The 19064-nt window shown below is 33.4% G+C and overlaps 2 protein-coding genes across 2 annotated transcripts; both read left to right on the forward strand.

The window, feature by feature from the left end:
- The first annotated feature begins 1413 nt into the window (after positions 1-1413).
- On the forward strand, positions 1414-10232 carry LOC144840403 (growth arrest-specific protein 7-like). Its single transcript, XM_078696211.1, has 15 exons — positions 1414-1482; positions 2827-3007; positions 3555-3637; positions 3948-3966; positions 4059-4115; positions 4452-4540; positions 4930-5022; positions 5250-5350; positions 5794-5868; positions 6531-6675; positions 7174-7290; positions 7699-7738; positions 8203-8282; positions 8833-8931; positions 9584-10232. The coding sequence occupies exons 1-15, from the start codon at positions 1471-1473 to the stop codon at positions 9701-9703; spliced, it is 1311 nt and encodes a 436-aa protein (XP_078552337.1). The 5' UTR covers positions 1414-1470; the 3' UTR covers positions 9704-10232.
- Positions 10233-10597: 365 nt separating this feature from the next.
- On the forward strand, positions 10598-12507 carry LOC144840418 (uncharacterized). The gene is made up of 2 exons (XM_078696230.1): positions 10598-11503; positions 11893-12507. The coding sequence occupies exons 1-2, from the start codon at positions 11162-11164 to the stop codon at positions 12181-12183; spliced, it is 633 nt and encodes a 210-aa protein (XP_078552356.1). The 5' UTR covers positions 10598-11161; the 3' UTR covers positions 12184-12507.
- Positions 12508-19064: the final 6557 nt, after the last annotated feature.

Raw genomic sequence — 19064 nt, forward strand, 5'->3', positions numbered from 1 at the left:
GCCCAAGGCCGCAATCAATTGACCAGACGAAGTTCAAGAACTCGTTCTAATTCTAATTATCCGCTAATGTTCTGTATTTTATTTTCCTGTGTGCCGGCCAGGATCAACCTGGATTTATACCTGTTTCTCACGTTCCAATGTGCGTTCAATTTGCGTTCAATGTGCGTTCAATGTGCGCAGAAGGTAATCTGTATAGGATAAGCTACGATTTTTTAAAGTTTTAAGTGTGATTCGAGTATTGCTGTTTTATGCAAACATGGGTACCTAGTTCAAATGATAACCAAGCTACCACTTAAGATGATAATGATCGACGATAAATGGATAAACATGCATTTTTCATACATAAAACAAAACAATTTGAACAGTTTCCATTCTAGAACTATAGGATGACCATTTAATAATATTTCTAAAAATCCAATCAAATGATGTCATGATCAATATAGTATTGTTCTTACTAATCATGACGTCATGTGTTTGGACGAGTGAAAATATTATTTTCATCTACGTCAGCATAGATGGTTATCTTATAGTTCTTTTAGATTTTGTTTGTTATAATGTAGTAGGGAAATACTATTGTAGGCTGACGTCACATAATGTGCTAGAACGTTGAAAAAAAAGAATCTATTAAATCTGTTCCTCATCATACATACAGATTGTATAGACATACTTAAATGTTCACGTGAACTATATTTTAGTGACCTTTTAAATCGCATGATAATATTGCCAATAATTTAAGTACGATTTAAGCGTCCTTCAATCTACAATCCTACTACTGTGGTAATAAACAGAACAGAGTATTACAATATTGCTCAACTTTTAATTTCTACAAAAGAGTGGGTGATAATCGCAAAACCATTCCACCGGGAGTCGCAGACAAACATTGCTCTGTTTAATTGATAATAATAAGCCATGGGTGATTGGGCCTAAGTGCAATAAATAGTTTTGTGATTGCAATTGCTTAAACAGAACTTTAAAATCTATTGATAAAAAAGATGAGGTGTTTTTTATTTTTATGAAGGCCGTGAACCGTTTTACCTAATACCATGCTCACACTAATCTTCGATGTCATGTTACACTAATTGTTGAACTTCCCTGCTAAACTCATGTTTGAACTTTGTATAGCACAGGGGTTTTGTATTTGTTTTGTTATACAGACCAATGAAATATCTTGAATTAGTTTATCTGAATGGTTTATCTTATCGTTAATTAGTCAACTATTGATATCAATGCTAAAACTTCCATTTATCATCACACTGACGATTTACATAGCTTAACATGGCTTCCCATAATTTCTCCCCTGGCATGGGTTACAAAGCGTCTTGTTCCTACCTGTATTCAAACCAAGCGGACGCACTCCACTTTGAAGCCGGTCAGCTGATCGAAGGCCTTCACATCTCAGAAGATGGGAACTGGATTTACGGAGAAATTGGCAACAAGCGAGGGTGGTTTCCGTCCGAAAAAGCTGCTAGAATGGATTTGGCGGTAAGCTACACCCACGTTTTTTCAGGAAAAAGTCAGTAATCTAGTGGCCTCCTTTTAAAGGCCGCTGAGCGGTTATTACCTTTGTTTATTATGTCTAAGTTAATGCGCCAGATAATCATAAGAATAGATTATATACCGTATATAGGAAGATGGCTATATTGTTATTATTATTCTTTATTGACAATGACAACTAGGGATAACAGTGTCCAACATGGCACACAAATAGTAGGCGATACAAGCATGAACATAGCAAACTTGGATAATATTTTCACTAACTTTAAGAACTTCGAAAACAAATTTTGACAGTAATAAAGGTTCAATAGAAAATAAAAACACAAGGCATATCAACCATTTTCCAAAATCCTCTAGTATCTTTAATATATGTTTTTAATATTCTTTAATATGTTTGATTATATATTATTCTTTTTATTATTATATCTGATGATATTTAGGCTAATTGTGTAGTGGTAATTCTGACGAATCAAGAATGTTTGGAACCGTAGCAAAAAAATACAATCTTATTGATTGATCGATTGATGTTTGATCAATTATTTCAGTTATCTGCTAAGTTAATAGCTATAGATAACTATCATAAGTTTGCATAATACAAACACGATGAAATAACTATGTATGTTTTATTAATAACTTGTCATTGAGGGATAAGCTTGTTTGCTTTGTCTATAAGGCGAGATGTCAACTACTGGAAGTGGGTACATTGTTAAATAGATATTTTTCCAATATCCACCATAAACGATGTATAGTATGTAATAATCTAAATGACACAGTATCGCATGTTATGAATGGTTGTATGCCTTTTAGAAACATATATGTTGCTCGGCACAACAGAGTGGTGAACATAATCCATAAAGAAATAATGATTTTACCTCCTAATATCAGTTCTTTTAAGGACAAGTTAATTAATTGTAGAATGTTTCCTAATAGTGACACCGATTTCAGTATAATATAATATCGAAGACCTGATCTGCTATTGATCGACAATCAGTCAAAAAAAGCCTTTATTGTTGAAATTTCAACTCCATTTAGAAACAGAGCAAATCGATCGCAAAATATACGAGTATAAGCGCATGCATTGGTTCGAATTTGTATGGCAAAAACGAGTAAAGTACTAATTATAACATCTCGCATTCACTAATTTGGTGCACATTATTTGTAACTACAAAAACCGCACTTTATGATTACTATCTGTATATTGTAATAGGTGGAATGTTACTAATGAAAGTTTAAAGTATGTAGTATGCATGTATGTAGTATGTATGTTGTATGTACTTCATACAACAACAGTGCAGCATAATATCACATTTCAAATATTTTGTTTTCATACAGCAAACACCCAATTTGCCTCCTAGAAACCAACGGTTTTTAAACGAAGGTGATGTTTACATGGTACCAACGGGAGTACCAAGACCAAAGTTGAACCTTCCCATAGAGTCTGTGCATGAACCCAGGCCATTGGTTCGATCTGGTTCTACATTGTCCCGTTTATCAAACATTTCTGATATATCAGGTAGTTATTTTTTTTTAAAGATGTATTTTCCTCAAAAAACACAAACAATGAAGAATAATAAAAGACGTCGAATAGGCCATTTCGCAGTTTTAATAAAGTTAATCACTTCCGTAGAAGTAGAAAAATGTTTTCACTTTTAAAAATACAAAACAAACTGTTTAAATTCAACCAAAAACCCATTAATTTCCAGTCAATGTAACTTTTTTTTTTTTAAAGGGTAAATAATTCTTTTTCTATCTAATTTTTGGTCAAAGTAAATAACTAATGGACATTTTAATCTAATTTATTCAACAAACAATTTTCAGGGGGACAATATATTCTTAATTTTTTAACAATTATTTTGAGGATTATTTTGGTTTTTAGTCATTTTAGTCAATGTCAATAAGCATATCAAATATTTATGATATATCAGGTAATTTTATTGAATCATTTGAAGAGAATTTGGGGTGTTTTGGTCATTTTTTTTTACATGAACGTAAATTTGACATAATTTAAAGATGTGATTTTCTAAACAAAACCTTGATATGCAACCATTTCTGCTGTTTAGTTGACTCATCCATATCTATGCCAAGAACAGCGACAGATTATGCTGATGCTCTTGATGGCGCACTCAAACAACTACAAACACAAGTAAGTAGAATAGGATCTTTTGACAAGTATGGAACGCCAACTATCCCGATTGTATATTATGATTCAATAATCTAGTCTTTGCTACTGTATAACTATCATTCGTAAATACTTTAAAAATCATATAAAGTTCTATACCGTAATTACACCTATAAGGACTAAGCTACAGTACTAGCCTAGCACAGCCTACAGTCTACTGAATAAACCAAGCATGTTACCCCGGAATATGCAAAATACAGTACTCTTTCACGAAAATGTTTTCCGATTTTATAGTTTTTTCTTACTAACTTAGTTTTAATTTTTGTATTTTAAGGGCAACTTCGAGAATTCTGGTAAGTCCAATTAAAGATACATTTAAAAAAATATTAAATAAAACAATATTAGCATTATATTCTATTATTAATAATTTTCTAAAATATTCCAGAATCTTCATATGTTGAAATTACTTCCAGTCAGCAAAGATTAGTTGACCCATCACCTGGTAAGTAGAATTAGTAGCGATGTAGCGTAAAGCTCTGTCTGCACAATCAAACTATTTTGACAAAAAAAAGTGTGATCTGCCCAAATATGGTCGTGATATGCTTAAATATGGTAGTGATATGACATCATCATGTCCATATATGGGCACATCACATTTTATTGTCATAATAAAGTTTAGACGATAGTGTAGACAGAGCTTAACAGTAACATGTTGATGCACAAGCCTCTATTTATGTATGTCTTGCTCTAACGGTTCTGCCCTAAATGTAGTAAAGGTTACTTCAGTTAAGCATGATTATATGAATGAATTTTGATGAGATAATTAATATAATTACAGTGTATGACGAATGTAATTACATGGTAATGAAAAGTACTGAGAGCAGAAATGACAGACATTCACGCAACGAAAAATCATATAATAAATTGGTAAGTCTTGACTGTTATAACAAAGCTGTTAGTTCAAACAGGTTATTGTAATTTAACTCTTCCTTGGTTCAAACTTGGATGCAACACAATTGACGTATTATAACCATACCGAAAGTAATTTGACCAAACACGACGCGATTATGAGCATCCAAACTGCCGCTTGTGATTGGATAAACTCACTTGCGTCGCGCGTACGTCGTTGCGTTGCGCGTATGTCGTTGCGTTGCGCGTATGTCGTTGCGTTGAGCGTACGTCATTGCGTTGCGCGTATGTATTTGCGTTGCGCGTGTGTCGTTGCGTTGCGCGTATGTCGTTGCGTGGGAACCAAGCGTTGGTGAATTGATTGCTACATGCACTATTTCTTATTTTATTAATTGCTTTTTTAATAGATCAACTGTGTAACATTCCCTCGTACAGAAAGAGGGTATCAACCAAAGACGTTGCGAGATATAGATGAATACAGCTACTGTGACCATTTTTGGGTAATTAACGCAAAATCATTACTGATGAAGATTATTGATTATTTGTATCTACAAATTCAAACAGTTTTGGAAATTGATAATTTTCAGCAGCAATACCTCTCTATTCACTATTGCATAGTTTTCATTGCTGTGGATACTATAAATTGTTGTTTGAACCTTTCTATGAAAAAAAAACTCTAACATACTGAAATTGATTTAAACTCAACATTAAAAACTATTATTTTTAGTCCGACAAGGACACAAGTAAGACCGGATTTGATGTCCTTCTTGATAAACAGCAGCGTGGTCGTGATTTGTTTCAACAGATGTCAAAGATAATCAGAGAAAGGTAAGTTAAATCAATGAAAATCTTCTCCACCACCTCCTTTACCACATTCATAATCCATGTAGATTTTTGCACACCACGCTTCAAGAAAAAAGTCACATTTCGGTTGCAAACTTGCCAATTATGGGTTAAAATCTTGGTTGTGAGTCAGCAGACTGAGCATTTACCCTGACCGAAATAATACGCGCGCGCCTCAAAAAGAAAATGCAAAAATATACGCTGAACGTGAATATGTATAGGCTTACCACCATAACTAAAATATACGGCTGAGCAAAAACATGCGCCATGAATTTAATAATATACACTCAAAATGATCATACACCAAGTTTAATAATACAATGGAGGAATAAGCTTATTTTTCCAGTAGTTTCCAATCCTGTAATTGGCATGTTTTGTTCGACGTTTGAATAGTTGCCAGAAAATTACTATAATTGTGTCATCCTTAGAGCATCTGCTGAGGACGCATACGCCAAATCGCTGTTGAGGATTTCAAAAAGTAATCTTGGCATGGACGAGCCTGGGTGAGTAGATGATGAATATCTAAAGTAGTTTGTTACTTGAAATAGTATGTTTTTAGTGTATAATCTCTTTATTCCCTTTTTATGTGCAAGTGCGTCTATGGTTTTAGAATAAGAGTTTTGAATAGTGAAAATGATCTTGTTAGGTGTACTACGAACTGTTGTTACGATCTTTAAATGTCTTTACTAAATGGCAGAAAATCCTATTCTAGTGTGATTTTCCGTTTTGAATTGTTTATTGTATATATGGAATTTTTATTCTGAAATAAAGTGATCAATGTCAATCAATAAAATAGTCCTCTTCTCTGCTTTAATAGTACAATTATTTGTGCAGTAATAATTGTTGTTATCTGAATGTAAAAGGAAATACTGAAAGATAAAATCACTTGTACAAATATACATGTTTGAACTGTCATATTTACCAGATAATATATTACCACGTTAGTTATGTTTTATGATTATATTTTATTGTTAATTATTTCCTTATAAGCATTGTTTTTTGGTTAGATTTTTTGCCCTACTCTGACGTAATTTGTACTTTATACGAATACATTGAGAATACGTAAAAAATACGCAAGTATTTCTCGGGTGGGACTCGAACCCACGACCTTCCTGGCGTTCATACCTCTAGACCACCGGGCATTGTTTTTACCTCCTACTTTTAGAACATTGGGTGCTGTATGGAGGGATATCGTACGGTCAATAGAAGACGAGGCAGAGGTGCATCGCTTGTGGGCGATAAGCTTAGTAGAGAAGGGAAGGAAAGAATTGATGGCTTACGTACAGAAAGTCCGAGACGGAACAAGAAAGGTTAGTTGGAATAATGATGGAAACTCAAAACAACAATGTTCAACCTGTTAGTGGCGGTTTCATCGCTGTTGGTTGTCAACTGAATAAATAAAATAAGTAAAATAAATTTATATATAATTATATGAATATTCTCCTAAAAACGTACGGTGATCGTGCGTTTTGTGTCTGCACTCCATCTATATGGAACACTCTTCCGATTAACATCAGGAAATCAACATCTACAGACTTGTTTAAAAGGCATCTGAAATCATATTTATTTCAACAAATTTACGAGTGCTAGTGCTTCTGGCGTTGCGCCTTAGAACTTATCTCTTTGGAAAGAATTCGGCGCATTATAAATATGAATTGAATTGAATTGAATATTCACGGTTATTTTGTGACGTTTCATGAGGGGGTCCCCAACGTGTGTACGAAAAGAAATATCGCTTCCAGGTGACGACACGAAACATAATGTAAGGTCCTGGTAGTCGCAATTTAAAAGCTTATTCTTTATCTTAGGCCACTGAACGTGTAACAAAAAAGAGAAAACTACTTCAGGCGAAATACAATGCAATCGAGAGAGCGATGAAAAAAGTAGCAGATAAGGAAGAAAAACTTGGATCTTGTAGAACAAATGTAAGTATTGAATTATTTACTTTTTTAACTTCTGTGGTAAACTAGCATTTCATTCAATTATGACAATTTGACAACAAGCGTCATTGACCAATATACAATGATAGTTTTTTACTCCAATTTCATCCATCTGAGTTTGTTAAAAGTGTCTATAAATATATGGTTTCTGTCGGTCAATTGTCTGTCGGCGAAATGGTTTTCGACGAAATGTCCTGCCAGAGAAATGGCCTGTAGGCAAAATGTCTGTCGACGAAATGGTATTCGGCAAAACGTCCGAGTACCAAATATAAAAAAAATGTTGCATTTCATGATGAGTTGATATTTATACGTACCTGTAGTCAGGTGTCAATGACTATTTAATTTATTAATTATGTTCATTATTATTATGTATTATGTTTATACACATTTCAGGCGGGAAAGCATCGAGCAAGAAATGAACTCGATCAATGCGGTAAGGTTCCTACAGCTTTAAAACAAAATTAAAGCTCTGTCTACACTATCAAACTTTATGTGACAACAATGTGATGTGCCCATAATATGGACACGATGCTGTCATATTACTGCCATATTTGAGCATATCACTACTATATATGGGCATATCACACTTTTTTCGTCAAAATAGTTTGATAGTGTAGACAGAGCTTAACGAAGACATTCGAGCGAATCAAAATGTTGTTATAAATATTATATGAATGCAAATACAAATACGTTTCTTCATCAAATCACAATAAAAATAATGATAATGTACAATGTTTCACAAAAATTTAATGAAATAGAGTCTCAGGAAAGGTTTGTATGTAAAAGATCCCAGATTAAATTTTTTTTAAATATATAATTAAGATTGCGCATTATTAGTCCCGCCATTATTCACACGTTCGAATAAATTCTAATGCAGTAAATATAATCATTTTACAGAGGAGGAACTGAAGTTAACAATAAAGAGTTACAACGAAGCTCAACGCGCATGGATTGCAGAGATGGTGACGTCATCATTGGTTAGAATTTCCATTTTCAATATAGAGTCCTATAATATCTATTCTGTTTATTCTTCTAAACTCTCTCCCCGCCTCTCTCTCCCCCTAAAGCGTGGTTCCCACTAACGACGGAACGCAAGGACGTACGCGCAACGCAAGGAAGCGAGTTGATCAATGACAACAAGCCACTGTTCGAATAATCCATCGCTTGTGATTGGTCAAATCACTTACCGTACGTTGTGTTACGTCCTTGCCTTGCGCCGCTAGTGGGAACCAAGCTTTAACTCCACCAGCCTGCACCCTGTTGATAGTGATTCTAAAGCCTTGTCTACACTATCAAACTTTATGTGTCAAAAAAATGTGATGTGCCCATATATGGACATGATGATGTCATATCACTACCATATTTAAGCATAGCACTACCATATATGGTGGTGGTGTTCGAAAAGAAAGTTATTACAATAATAAATCAATTATTAATCATTATCATCAACAAATTCCAAAAAATGTCTTACAAATATTATTATTACATTTTTATTGGTACTCAGTTTGCTTGATCTGTTTTTCGTAGGAATTGGAACGTTTTGAGGAGCAGAGGGTAGAATTAATGAAAACAAGTTTTGGTATATATATTCACGATAGAATACAGGTTGCAGAACAGCTTGATAAAGTAAGATTAAAATTATATTTTAATAATTCATTCGCCAAATTTGATATAATGATAAAATACTCAAAAGGACTGAGGTAAATTAAGAAGAATACGTCTATAAGGAAGTTAAGATCAGAAGATGTGCTAAAAGCTGTGTCTACACTATCAAACTAGTCTGACAAAAAGGTGTGATGCCCAAATATGGTAGCGATATGACATCATGATGTCCATATATGGGCACATCACATTTTTTGTCACATAAAGTTTGATCCATCGCTTGTGATTGTTCAAATCACTTACGTTGCGTTACGTCCTTGCGTTGCATGGCTAGTGGGAACGAAAACTACGCAGAGTACGGAGTGCGTATTGATGAAGAAGGAAAGGAAATTTTGGTTGGAAATCAAAGCCAAACGAGTTAACCGAAACAGAGAGAGCTTGAAAGATTCCATTGCAATCTTATGGGTCAAAGAGCCTGAAGAGGATGGCTTATTCCATTTATCTGATAATTTCCGTTATTTCTTTGAAATACTATAAATCGCTAGATGATATATTATATATATATGGTAATGAAGTAGGACAAAGTTTGGTAGATTTCAAATTGACTCGTGTTAAATTATTAAATATTATGTTGTCGAAAAGTGTTTTATGATATTTATTTCCATTCATTTTACAGAATACAGCGTGGCTAGAGGAACGTATACAGACTATAGATCCTAGATTGGACAGGAAGGAATTTGTACAAGCCTGTGGTACAGGATCATTAAGACCAACGAATTTTGTATTAGATATTTGAATATGTTGCCGCCACTTTGGATAGATCAGAAAATTGTAAATAGAAAGAAATTATTTACATAATTTCTTTGATCTATATATAGATATTTTTGTTATGTTAAAACATAGACCTATCTATTTACAGTTTCAAGAACACTTTTAAATGAAAATTTAAAAAAAAATATTTTTATAGTTTTGTTATGTATAAAAGTAAAAAAAAAACTGTTCTCAGTGAGGACTCGATCCACGATCCAGAAATTAAATCATAAAATTATTGATTAAAAATATATTATCCCCCTGAATAAAAAAATAATTTTTAAAAATGTTTTTGTTGAATATGCCATTTTAATTTCAAATAATGGTTATTCACTTTGGCCAAAAATTGGATCGAAATAAATAAAAAAAAAAATTGTCAAATTTACTGGAAGTCAACGGGTTTTTGGTTGATTCAACCGTTTATTTTGTCTTTTTATTTAGTGAAAACATCATTTTTTTTATAGTTTTTCTTCTACGGAAGTGATTAATTTCATTAAAACTGCGAAATGGCCTATTCAATGTCTTTTTTTTTTAAATTAATCTTCATTATTCATTTTTTTTGGGGGGACAATACATCTTTAATTGTTCTAATTGTCTAAAAATAGAAATACAAGTAATATAATAAAGTATGTAAATAGTGGTTGTAATTGTATTAAACTACTGTGGAGTAGCTTTGCATCAGGGAGTTGAGTAATTGGTCAGATGTTTTGCCCTACTCTGACGTAATTTGTACTTCATACTAAGTACATTTGAGAATACTTATACTTATATACCTATATTATGTAAATAGTGTTTATGTTCTATCACAATTCTTAATATGACGTCATGGCATAGTTACAACACTTGGATATCATTGTACTTATTTATTTGTCATAAGTAATAATTGTTGATTACTTACCTCGAACTTATGATCAGTAAAAACAATTTGGTTGACCTCAGATGTCAAAGTTTGACCTCAGATGTGAATATTGAACCCATTGTTATTTTGCGTAGTTTTAGTTCGCAGTGACGTATTACAATAGGATTGAGAAGAATAGAATCTGGAACAATGTGTCTAACAATTAGCTGAAAGCTCGTACTCATCTTAAACCGTTGGTAGCAAGTAATTTAGGCTATTTGTTATGTATCAAATGGTGAATAGTTTCACACCTGAATGGATATGTAGTCCACGGCTGGGTTAACATGAAGGCTAGCACTACTGTTTTGCCGGTGTATATAACCAGTGAACAACACTCCGATAAATTTAATTGAATAGTATACAGAGAACAGGTGAATTGACAGTTTGTTGTTTTGAACGGCTTTTAAAACTCACTGGTCTTACGAACATTTCAGGTTGAAAACAGCAAAAAGTGATCGGTTACCGTTTGGGGCGAATAGTAGTAAAGATAGTATATCAATAGTATTTCTCCGGTGGTAACAATACTTCAACTGAATACAACTTAAAATGTCTGTGTTTTTCCAGAAAGTCATGAAACCATTAGGACTAGATGGCATAACGCGAAGAAGCCGTAAAAAGTCAAGCGATTACGCCGTAAACGTAGTACAAGAGAAAAGTCCGTTGATGACCCAGGAACCCACAAATGTCGTACCCTCTTCTGACCCGCCACCTGGTGCACCTGTAATCTCTCCTGGAATCTCTCCTGGAGAACTTAGAAGACAGAAGATATTGGATTTAAGATGGAGTTCAACCGAAGAAAATGACGACAATCATGGCACCTCTTTATTAAGTAGAAAAGAACGCTTAGCAAAATTGCAGGGTTCCATTTCTTGGCTAAGAAAAGAACTGGTAAGTTATACTTATAGATTGATTTCATAACTAATTTCATTTAGTTTTTTTGCTCATAGCATAAAACGTCGAAAAATATTTAAAGTTGCGTATTAAAGTCTGTAAAAATCTTAGTTTGTGACAAACGAGGGACTGCAAATTGTTTTTGGAAATGTCTTGATGACTTCTTATTCAGATAGGCCTCGGCAGTAATCTTATTATATCCGGGAGGATTATTTAACACGCAATTAGTGCCGGGGTTTTGTGTATCATTGACTACCGTAACATTTTTAATAATCATGATATTTTTTACTTATTACAGATTGATATTCCTATAAAATATATAATATCATTGACTACATACAGTAACATTTTTAAAACAATAATCATGATCTTTTTCACTTTAACAGATTGATATGCGCGCTATGGACCAACAACTTATAACACAATTAATGGATATCCGTAAAACGATACACCAGTTAAAAATGGAAGATAGTGACTCCAACATGGACGAATTTGATTCACCATTAACCTACAGTAAATGGAACAACGATCTTGGAGACAATACGGGAAAGACTAAAGCAAACAGGACATTACACTCGAATCGTTATGAAAGTATTGATGAAATAGATGTATCGTTTGAAATTGAAAAAGCTGATTTAACCTTTGACATTAAGCAAATGCTAGACGTCTGTTTATAAATTAAGAAGTAGTGAATATACTTTTAAATGCCAGTTCACACTACAGTAGCTGCCCGCTTATGTATTATCATAGAGATATTATATAATATCTGTATGGTATTATCATGTTTTGTGATCCTGGTTACAATGGTTTAGTGAATTAGACCTACTGATAGGGAAAAATGTTAGGGATCCGCCACAAGGACCTATTTGCTACAAACGCAATACATTTGCCCGAATGCCTATAATAACAAACTTTATACTGTGATTATTTGAAAAACAGATGTTTTAGTTTCATTGTATTATCTACAGTCACAATTAAAGCATACATATTTTTTTCAATAATTCGTTTTGCTATCATGCGTATTATTTATTAGGCTTATTATTATAAACTGTGCTTATCTTGTCAACATTATTGTTATTGTTGTATCAATTGTAAAATTCAATGGAAATATGAGGGCATATTTTGTATGTATTGCAGTTAATATAATCAAGAAGCATAGCTGTTTCAGTTGATGAGTGCATTCCATAAAAGCACAAGACATATCAGTATTTACTTTAATAAATATAAATTAATATTAAAAATTTAACATCAACATACACTATTTTCTCATCCTACTATAGTATACAAATAATGAATGTTTGAGTGTAATGGCACAAATAAATGTGTTATGCTTAGACACTAAATACGCAACACATTTTACTCGGTACCGTTCACTTTATTCATTCGTTGTGCACAACCTCCTGCCCGGAACTCCCTCACGTTACAAATACCTCGTCTATTTAAACCAACCCACAGGTGGAAAATATGCAAATAAGTCATTGCTTCCCTCAAAAGACTATAGATGTCACAACAAATGGCATGAGGTGAATGATGAAATATAACTTTATTTATTTATTTATTTATTTAGGTGTTATATAAATGTTATTATTCTAACTTTCTCTAGATAAACACCACATTCAAAACTCCTATACACACAGCGTGGGTGCACACCATACAAAACGCCGGTGTTTTAAGCCCTGGATGTGAACTTTTTCTAGGCAATGTGAAAAAAGTATTTTAATCCCCATGTTTATCTGAATAGAATGATGTGGGTAGATAATACAAATGATTAACAGTAATACAAGTGAGGTAGTTTTAACCAACGGAAAGTTATTGGTTAGTCTCTATATATCATTGTCTGTACTATACGTTTTCGCGCCCTTTTAGGCAGTTATATTCAAGAGGACGAAGCATTAGGAAATTGTATAACGCGGAAGCTCATACTAATTACTATACGGCTGGATATTATTTTATTAAATAGAATAGCAATTTCAAAAAAGCATCATTTAGTGAAGAAGACTGATACGTCAAAAAGTCGAGCGGTAAGAAATATTTCTTGTTTACATTGAGGTTACAATAAGTTCAGGAATGTTGCTTGCATGGAAGAGTCTATCATGTATTAAAAGTACTCAATACAGTCAGACGTGTATCTAGTAGACATGCAATAGTCTGTTATACTCTATATAATGACGGCTGCCGTAATGGAACACCGGCAGAATTTCTCATTTCGTAAAGTTAAATATCGCCCCTGCTGTTACGTTTCAATGACAACATTAACATTAAAGATGTATTTTCCCCCTGAAACCCTTTTTTTCATTGTTTTTGTTGAATATGCCATTTTAATGTCACATAATAGTTATCCACTTTGACAAAAAAATTGTATCCAAACAAAATTTAATTTTGAAAAACTGTAATTTAAAGCAAAAAATTGTCAAATTGGCTGCCAGCCAATGAATTTTTGGTTAAATTTAACCATTTATTATGTTATTTTATAAGTGAAAACATAATTTGTTTTGTTTTTTTTTATACGGAAGTGAGTAACTTTATTAAAACTACAAAATAACCTATTCAAATTCTGATTTAATTAATCTTAATTTTTCATGTTTTTTGGGGGAAAATACATTTTTTTATGTTTGCTTCCATAATGACCATATAATGTTATAAACATTTCTCGCGTGTAAGGATTGTTGTGGCAATCAAATTTTCTAGATTTATGATAACGTAAGATGTTCCCGTGGAACATTAATCACTTATTGTTCTTCATTCTGTTTACTTTTGCAGAAATGTCGCGTGATAAAGATAAGATTTTACATAGCAACCATCCATCATTAAATACAACGCAAGTTCATCTTATACGGTAAGTGGATATTACATAAGCACAATAGTAATATCATCATTCATAAATAGTTAGTCTATTACAATTACCTCATGTCTATGGCAATTAGAGGCTGATGTTCTTAACTGTCATCAGAAATGTTAGAAACACGAAATTTAAGAATAACTACAGACTTGGGGCAAGTAAGTCTACCTATTCGGTGGTAGGATGCAAGTTATATAAAATTCTTTTCTTGTATTGTTGTTATATTTTTACTTAGTCATATTCAGTTTAGAATGTTATCAATTTACCTGATCAACAACCAAAGTCTTTCATATGCACTTGCTTAACATTGTCTATAATTGCTCTGTATGTTGTTACCGATTTATAGTAACTTAATTCTGAACACGTGTTGAATAACTTATAGTTATCTTTATTTGTTCTGATATTGTTTACGAGAAGCTAGTGGAACTTATTAAATTATGATTATGATATGGTTATGTTACAGAAACGGAACTAACACTGGTTGGTTGGTCAAGATTTAGTTCGCCATGGCAATAAAACAAACACATTAAAAATAATCTTTTGTTAACAAATAAAACACATCCGGTATTTTACTTTATCAATTTCCGATAGAGCAATGAACTTCACCTGTATATGGTTATTAGAACCCAATTTATTTTTAGAAAAACAATTGTCTTGAAAATTGTAATCTTTTCAAATACAATACAAATTAATTATATCAGGGAAGATTATTTGTAGTCAAATCTATTTATAAAAACTTGATACCTTGATCGTCAAGAGTCCGCACTAGAGTGTTATGTATTTGAGTAGGACTATTCAGAATATAATTATGTCGTAAGTGTTGGTATCAGATCTTTCCTTACCCTGACGTGAAACACGTCTTTTAGTGTGTGAACCAAGCTCTAGGCTCCAAAATCAACCCAATGACACTTTACAGCACACTGGGTAAAGCTCTGTCCACACTATCAAGCTAGTTTCGCAAAAAAAGTGTGATGTGCACAAATATGGTAGTGATATACCTAAATATGGTAGTGATATGACATCATCATGTCCATATATGGGCACATCACATTTTTTGTCACATAACGTTTGATAGTGTAGACAGAACTTTAGTGTTCTTTAGATTGTGGGTATCGCCAGTAATATATATTTTTAAAATAGCACAGTAATTCAATGAATTCTATTTATATTTTCAACAACTGCTGTACTTTATTCATCTTTCGTGCCAATGCGACACATTATCTCTTAGTTATTCGCACTAATGAGTTTCTAATTAACAACGGCTTCCCAACAGTAAATATGAACCTAAACTATTAGGAATCAGCTCGAACTAGTAAGTGCATTGGAACTCGAACCAAGGCAATTAAAAACACTCGAACGTAATTACAAAGTAGGCTCTGTTTACGTCGTAAAAGTCAAACCGAATAGATCTTAATACTACTTTGCTGGCAGCAATTTCACAGCCGAATAGCAGGTGCTGAAATCAGACGTTTTAAGGATTTTATTATCGATTGTAAGAGATAAAAAGACATCCTTATTTTGAAGCTATTGCAATTCACCAAATGATACTGAATCGTCAGGAGCATCAAGACATTTTCGTAAAGCAACTGAAACTATACAACCTCACTTTAATTGGTAAGTAGGCCTAGACCTATCTCATTTATTAACTACATGTATTCTTAAAAGAGGCCTAGCTTACGACCAGGTAAGAGTAGGCGAAGTGTCACTCTTTCCTGGCTTGATAGGTAGATCTCATTTATTAACTATTCTCAAAAGAGGCCTAACTACCAGGAAAAAGTAGGCTAAGTCTCACTCTTTCCTGGTTTGGTAAGTAGGTCTATATCATTTATTAACTATTCTCAAAAGAGGCCTAACTACCAGGAAAAAGTAGGCTAAGTCTCACTCTTTCCTGGTTTGGTAAGTAGACCTATCTCATTTATTAACTATTCTCAAAAGAGGCCTAACTTACAAGGTGGCTTGGTAAACATAATTTTATTGTTTCATATCTAAAAATGAGAAATCTTTGCGACATCGGCATGACACTAATATCAGTCAAATAGAAGACTGATATTTTCATGTTTGTTTTTTTCTCTCTTCTGATTCGAGTTAGGCCTTACTTAAGTCGATAGAATATGTTTACGACTTTAAATGTATTCTATTAATATCCAAGTACTCTTTACTCTTTGATTAGAGAGAGATTCTTGATATTGAGAGATGTTACGTTTTCAATTAGGTAAATAATTATTATATTATAAATCGACTAAAGCCCTGTCTACACTATCAAACTAGTTTGACAAGAAAATGTGCCTAAATATGGTAGCGATATGCACAAATATGGTAGTGATATGACATCATCATGCTCATGGTCACATCACATTTGTTGTCACATAAAGTTTGATAGTGTAGACAGAGCTTAATCCGACGTTGTCTGTGATGTCGGTTCAAATCATCTAAGTAGATTTTTTTTTAAAGCCTTGATGTCAAAACACTATTCACTGTACAAATACAAGTCTGTTAAAATTTAGCCCAAATTTATGGGGCTTATAAACCAACATGGAGTTCATATTGGTGGCGCTGTTAAAATTACAATATTAAGCTCTGTCTACGCATTCTAGACAATAAAGTGTGTTGTGCCCAAATATGGCAGTGATATGTCCATATATAGGCACATCATTATTTGTCACATAAAGTTTGATAGTGTAGACAGAGCTTCTAGATGTGGGTTATGTAAGATTCAGATTCTATTTAGTTTTTATAAAAGGTCATAATATTAAATAATACATGAAGAAGAAGCCACTGAATGTTGACAACGGCAATTAGACCTACATCGGCATTAACGTCATTGTGCAACAGGCTTCTCTGAAGCCGTAGAATAGGCCTACAATATCGGTTGATTAATAGAGTGAGCATCTAAACGGAAAGGAGGCCTATGAACAATTTCATATTGTAGTTGGTGATCAAACTTGTTGTAATAGCCGCGGTCCTAAAGCTCTGTCTAAACTTTATGTGACAAACAAATGTGATGTGCCCAAATATGGACATGATGATGTCATATTACTATCACATTTGAGCATTTCACTACCATATTTGGGCACATCACACTATTTTTGTCAAACTATTTTGATAATGTAGACAGGGCTTTCGAAATAAATGCAATTTTAGACAAAATGGAAAATAACGTCCAAAAAATTCGCATAAAGCAAACTACCGCCCTCACAATCAAACCTCATTCTTATTTAGTCAACTTAAAACTCGAAAAATCAACTTTTTAAAGCATTGTGTATTTATAGGAAACATTTCTAATGTACTATGAATGTTAATATCTGAATTAACATACATTATTAATGAATAAATTATGATTTTCTTGATAAATTATTCAGTTTAATTATTGTTGCCATTCAGAAAACAATGAAATATGCAACATACCAAAATAACACTAAGATCCGGGTCATACACTTTTATTTGAATCGATTCATTAGGGCTTTGAAAATGCGTCAATAACTCGACAGTTGACGCAAAAGTTGACGCACGCGCTTGTTTTTTGACGCATTCATTACTTATCTTCGCGGTAAGTCGGAATAGGGCCGATAACCTTGTGTAAACTATATTACATTATATTAAATAAGTTCTTTCTTTTGATCACTAATGCTTGGTTCCCACTAGAGACGCAACACAAGGACGCAACGCAACGTAAGTGAGTTGACCAATCACAAGCGATGGATTATTCGAACTGTCGCTTGTCATTGGTCAACACGCTTGCGTTGCGTTTACGTCCTTGCGTTGCATCCTAGTGGCAACCAAGCATTAACTTCCAAACATTTGCTTAAATTGCAATAATGGTTTCTACAAAATACAAGATTGTGGTTGTAGCAATGCGTTTGAAATATGGACCTACTACCTATAACAAAATATCATTTTGATAAATTTAAAGAATTATTAATAATCCCCATCTTAGATTGTTGTTTCATGTGACGTAAATCAAGACAAATCTTAACACCTTAGCAACAGCAAGAAACCATACATTTGCATTCATAAAGGATAATTACTAATAATTGTTTTTAATTGCAGATACGAAACCAGAAGAACCAAAGGTTGAAAACATATTTTGAGACAGCCTTATTATTATTTCAATCAGTGTTAGTGTTGGCATTAAGAGTATACCAGTACGGAAGAATATTCCAGACAAGCGTTAATCAGCCTATTATTAATTATAATTTTGAAAGCGACGCGAGACATTTATTTAATTGTAGAGAAGTTACCATCATTTTTTTCAAAGCTGAATGCTTTCGTGCCTTTTTACTGATACCTATACGTTTGCCATTATCATGACAACTTTGTAACATTTCTATCGCTAAGTCATCATAATGACAACGCCCGGTGGAGTCGTTCCAACGACTTGTATTGTCACACTTACAAGTGAAGCGTCGTCACGTGGTCCACTAACAAATGATGATGATTTATTTTTGAGTGGGAATAGTCACAACGAATGCGTAGCTATAGCTAAAACGTCGGGAGTTGAGTCATTAGATGAGAAGTCGTCACATTCAGACGACAACGCAAGCGATCCCACAGCAGCCACCGGATTCAACCAACGCGCGCCAAGTAGCCCAAACGAGAACAATAAAGCAATTGAGCGTACGATACCAAACTCGGATACTTTAACGTTGAAAAGTACAGACGATGTTGATAGGACACCTGTAGATAAAATAAAATGTGGAAGTACGGCGGCAAGTCCGGGTC

This window comes from Antedon bifida, chromosome 4 (assembly GCF_963402885.1).
Source record: "Antedon bifida chromosome 4, ecAntBifi1.1, whole genome shotgun sequence".
NCBI lineage: Eukaryota > Metazoa > Echinodermata > Crinoidea > Comatulida > Antedonidae > Antedon > Antedon bifida.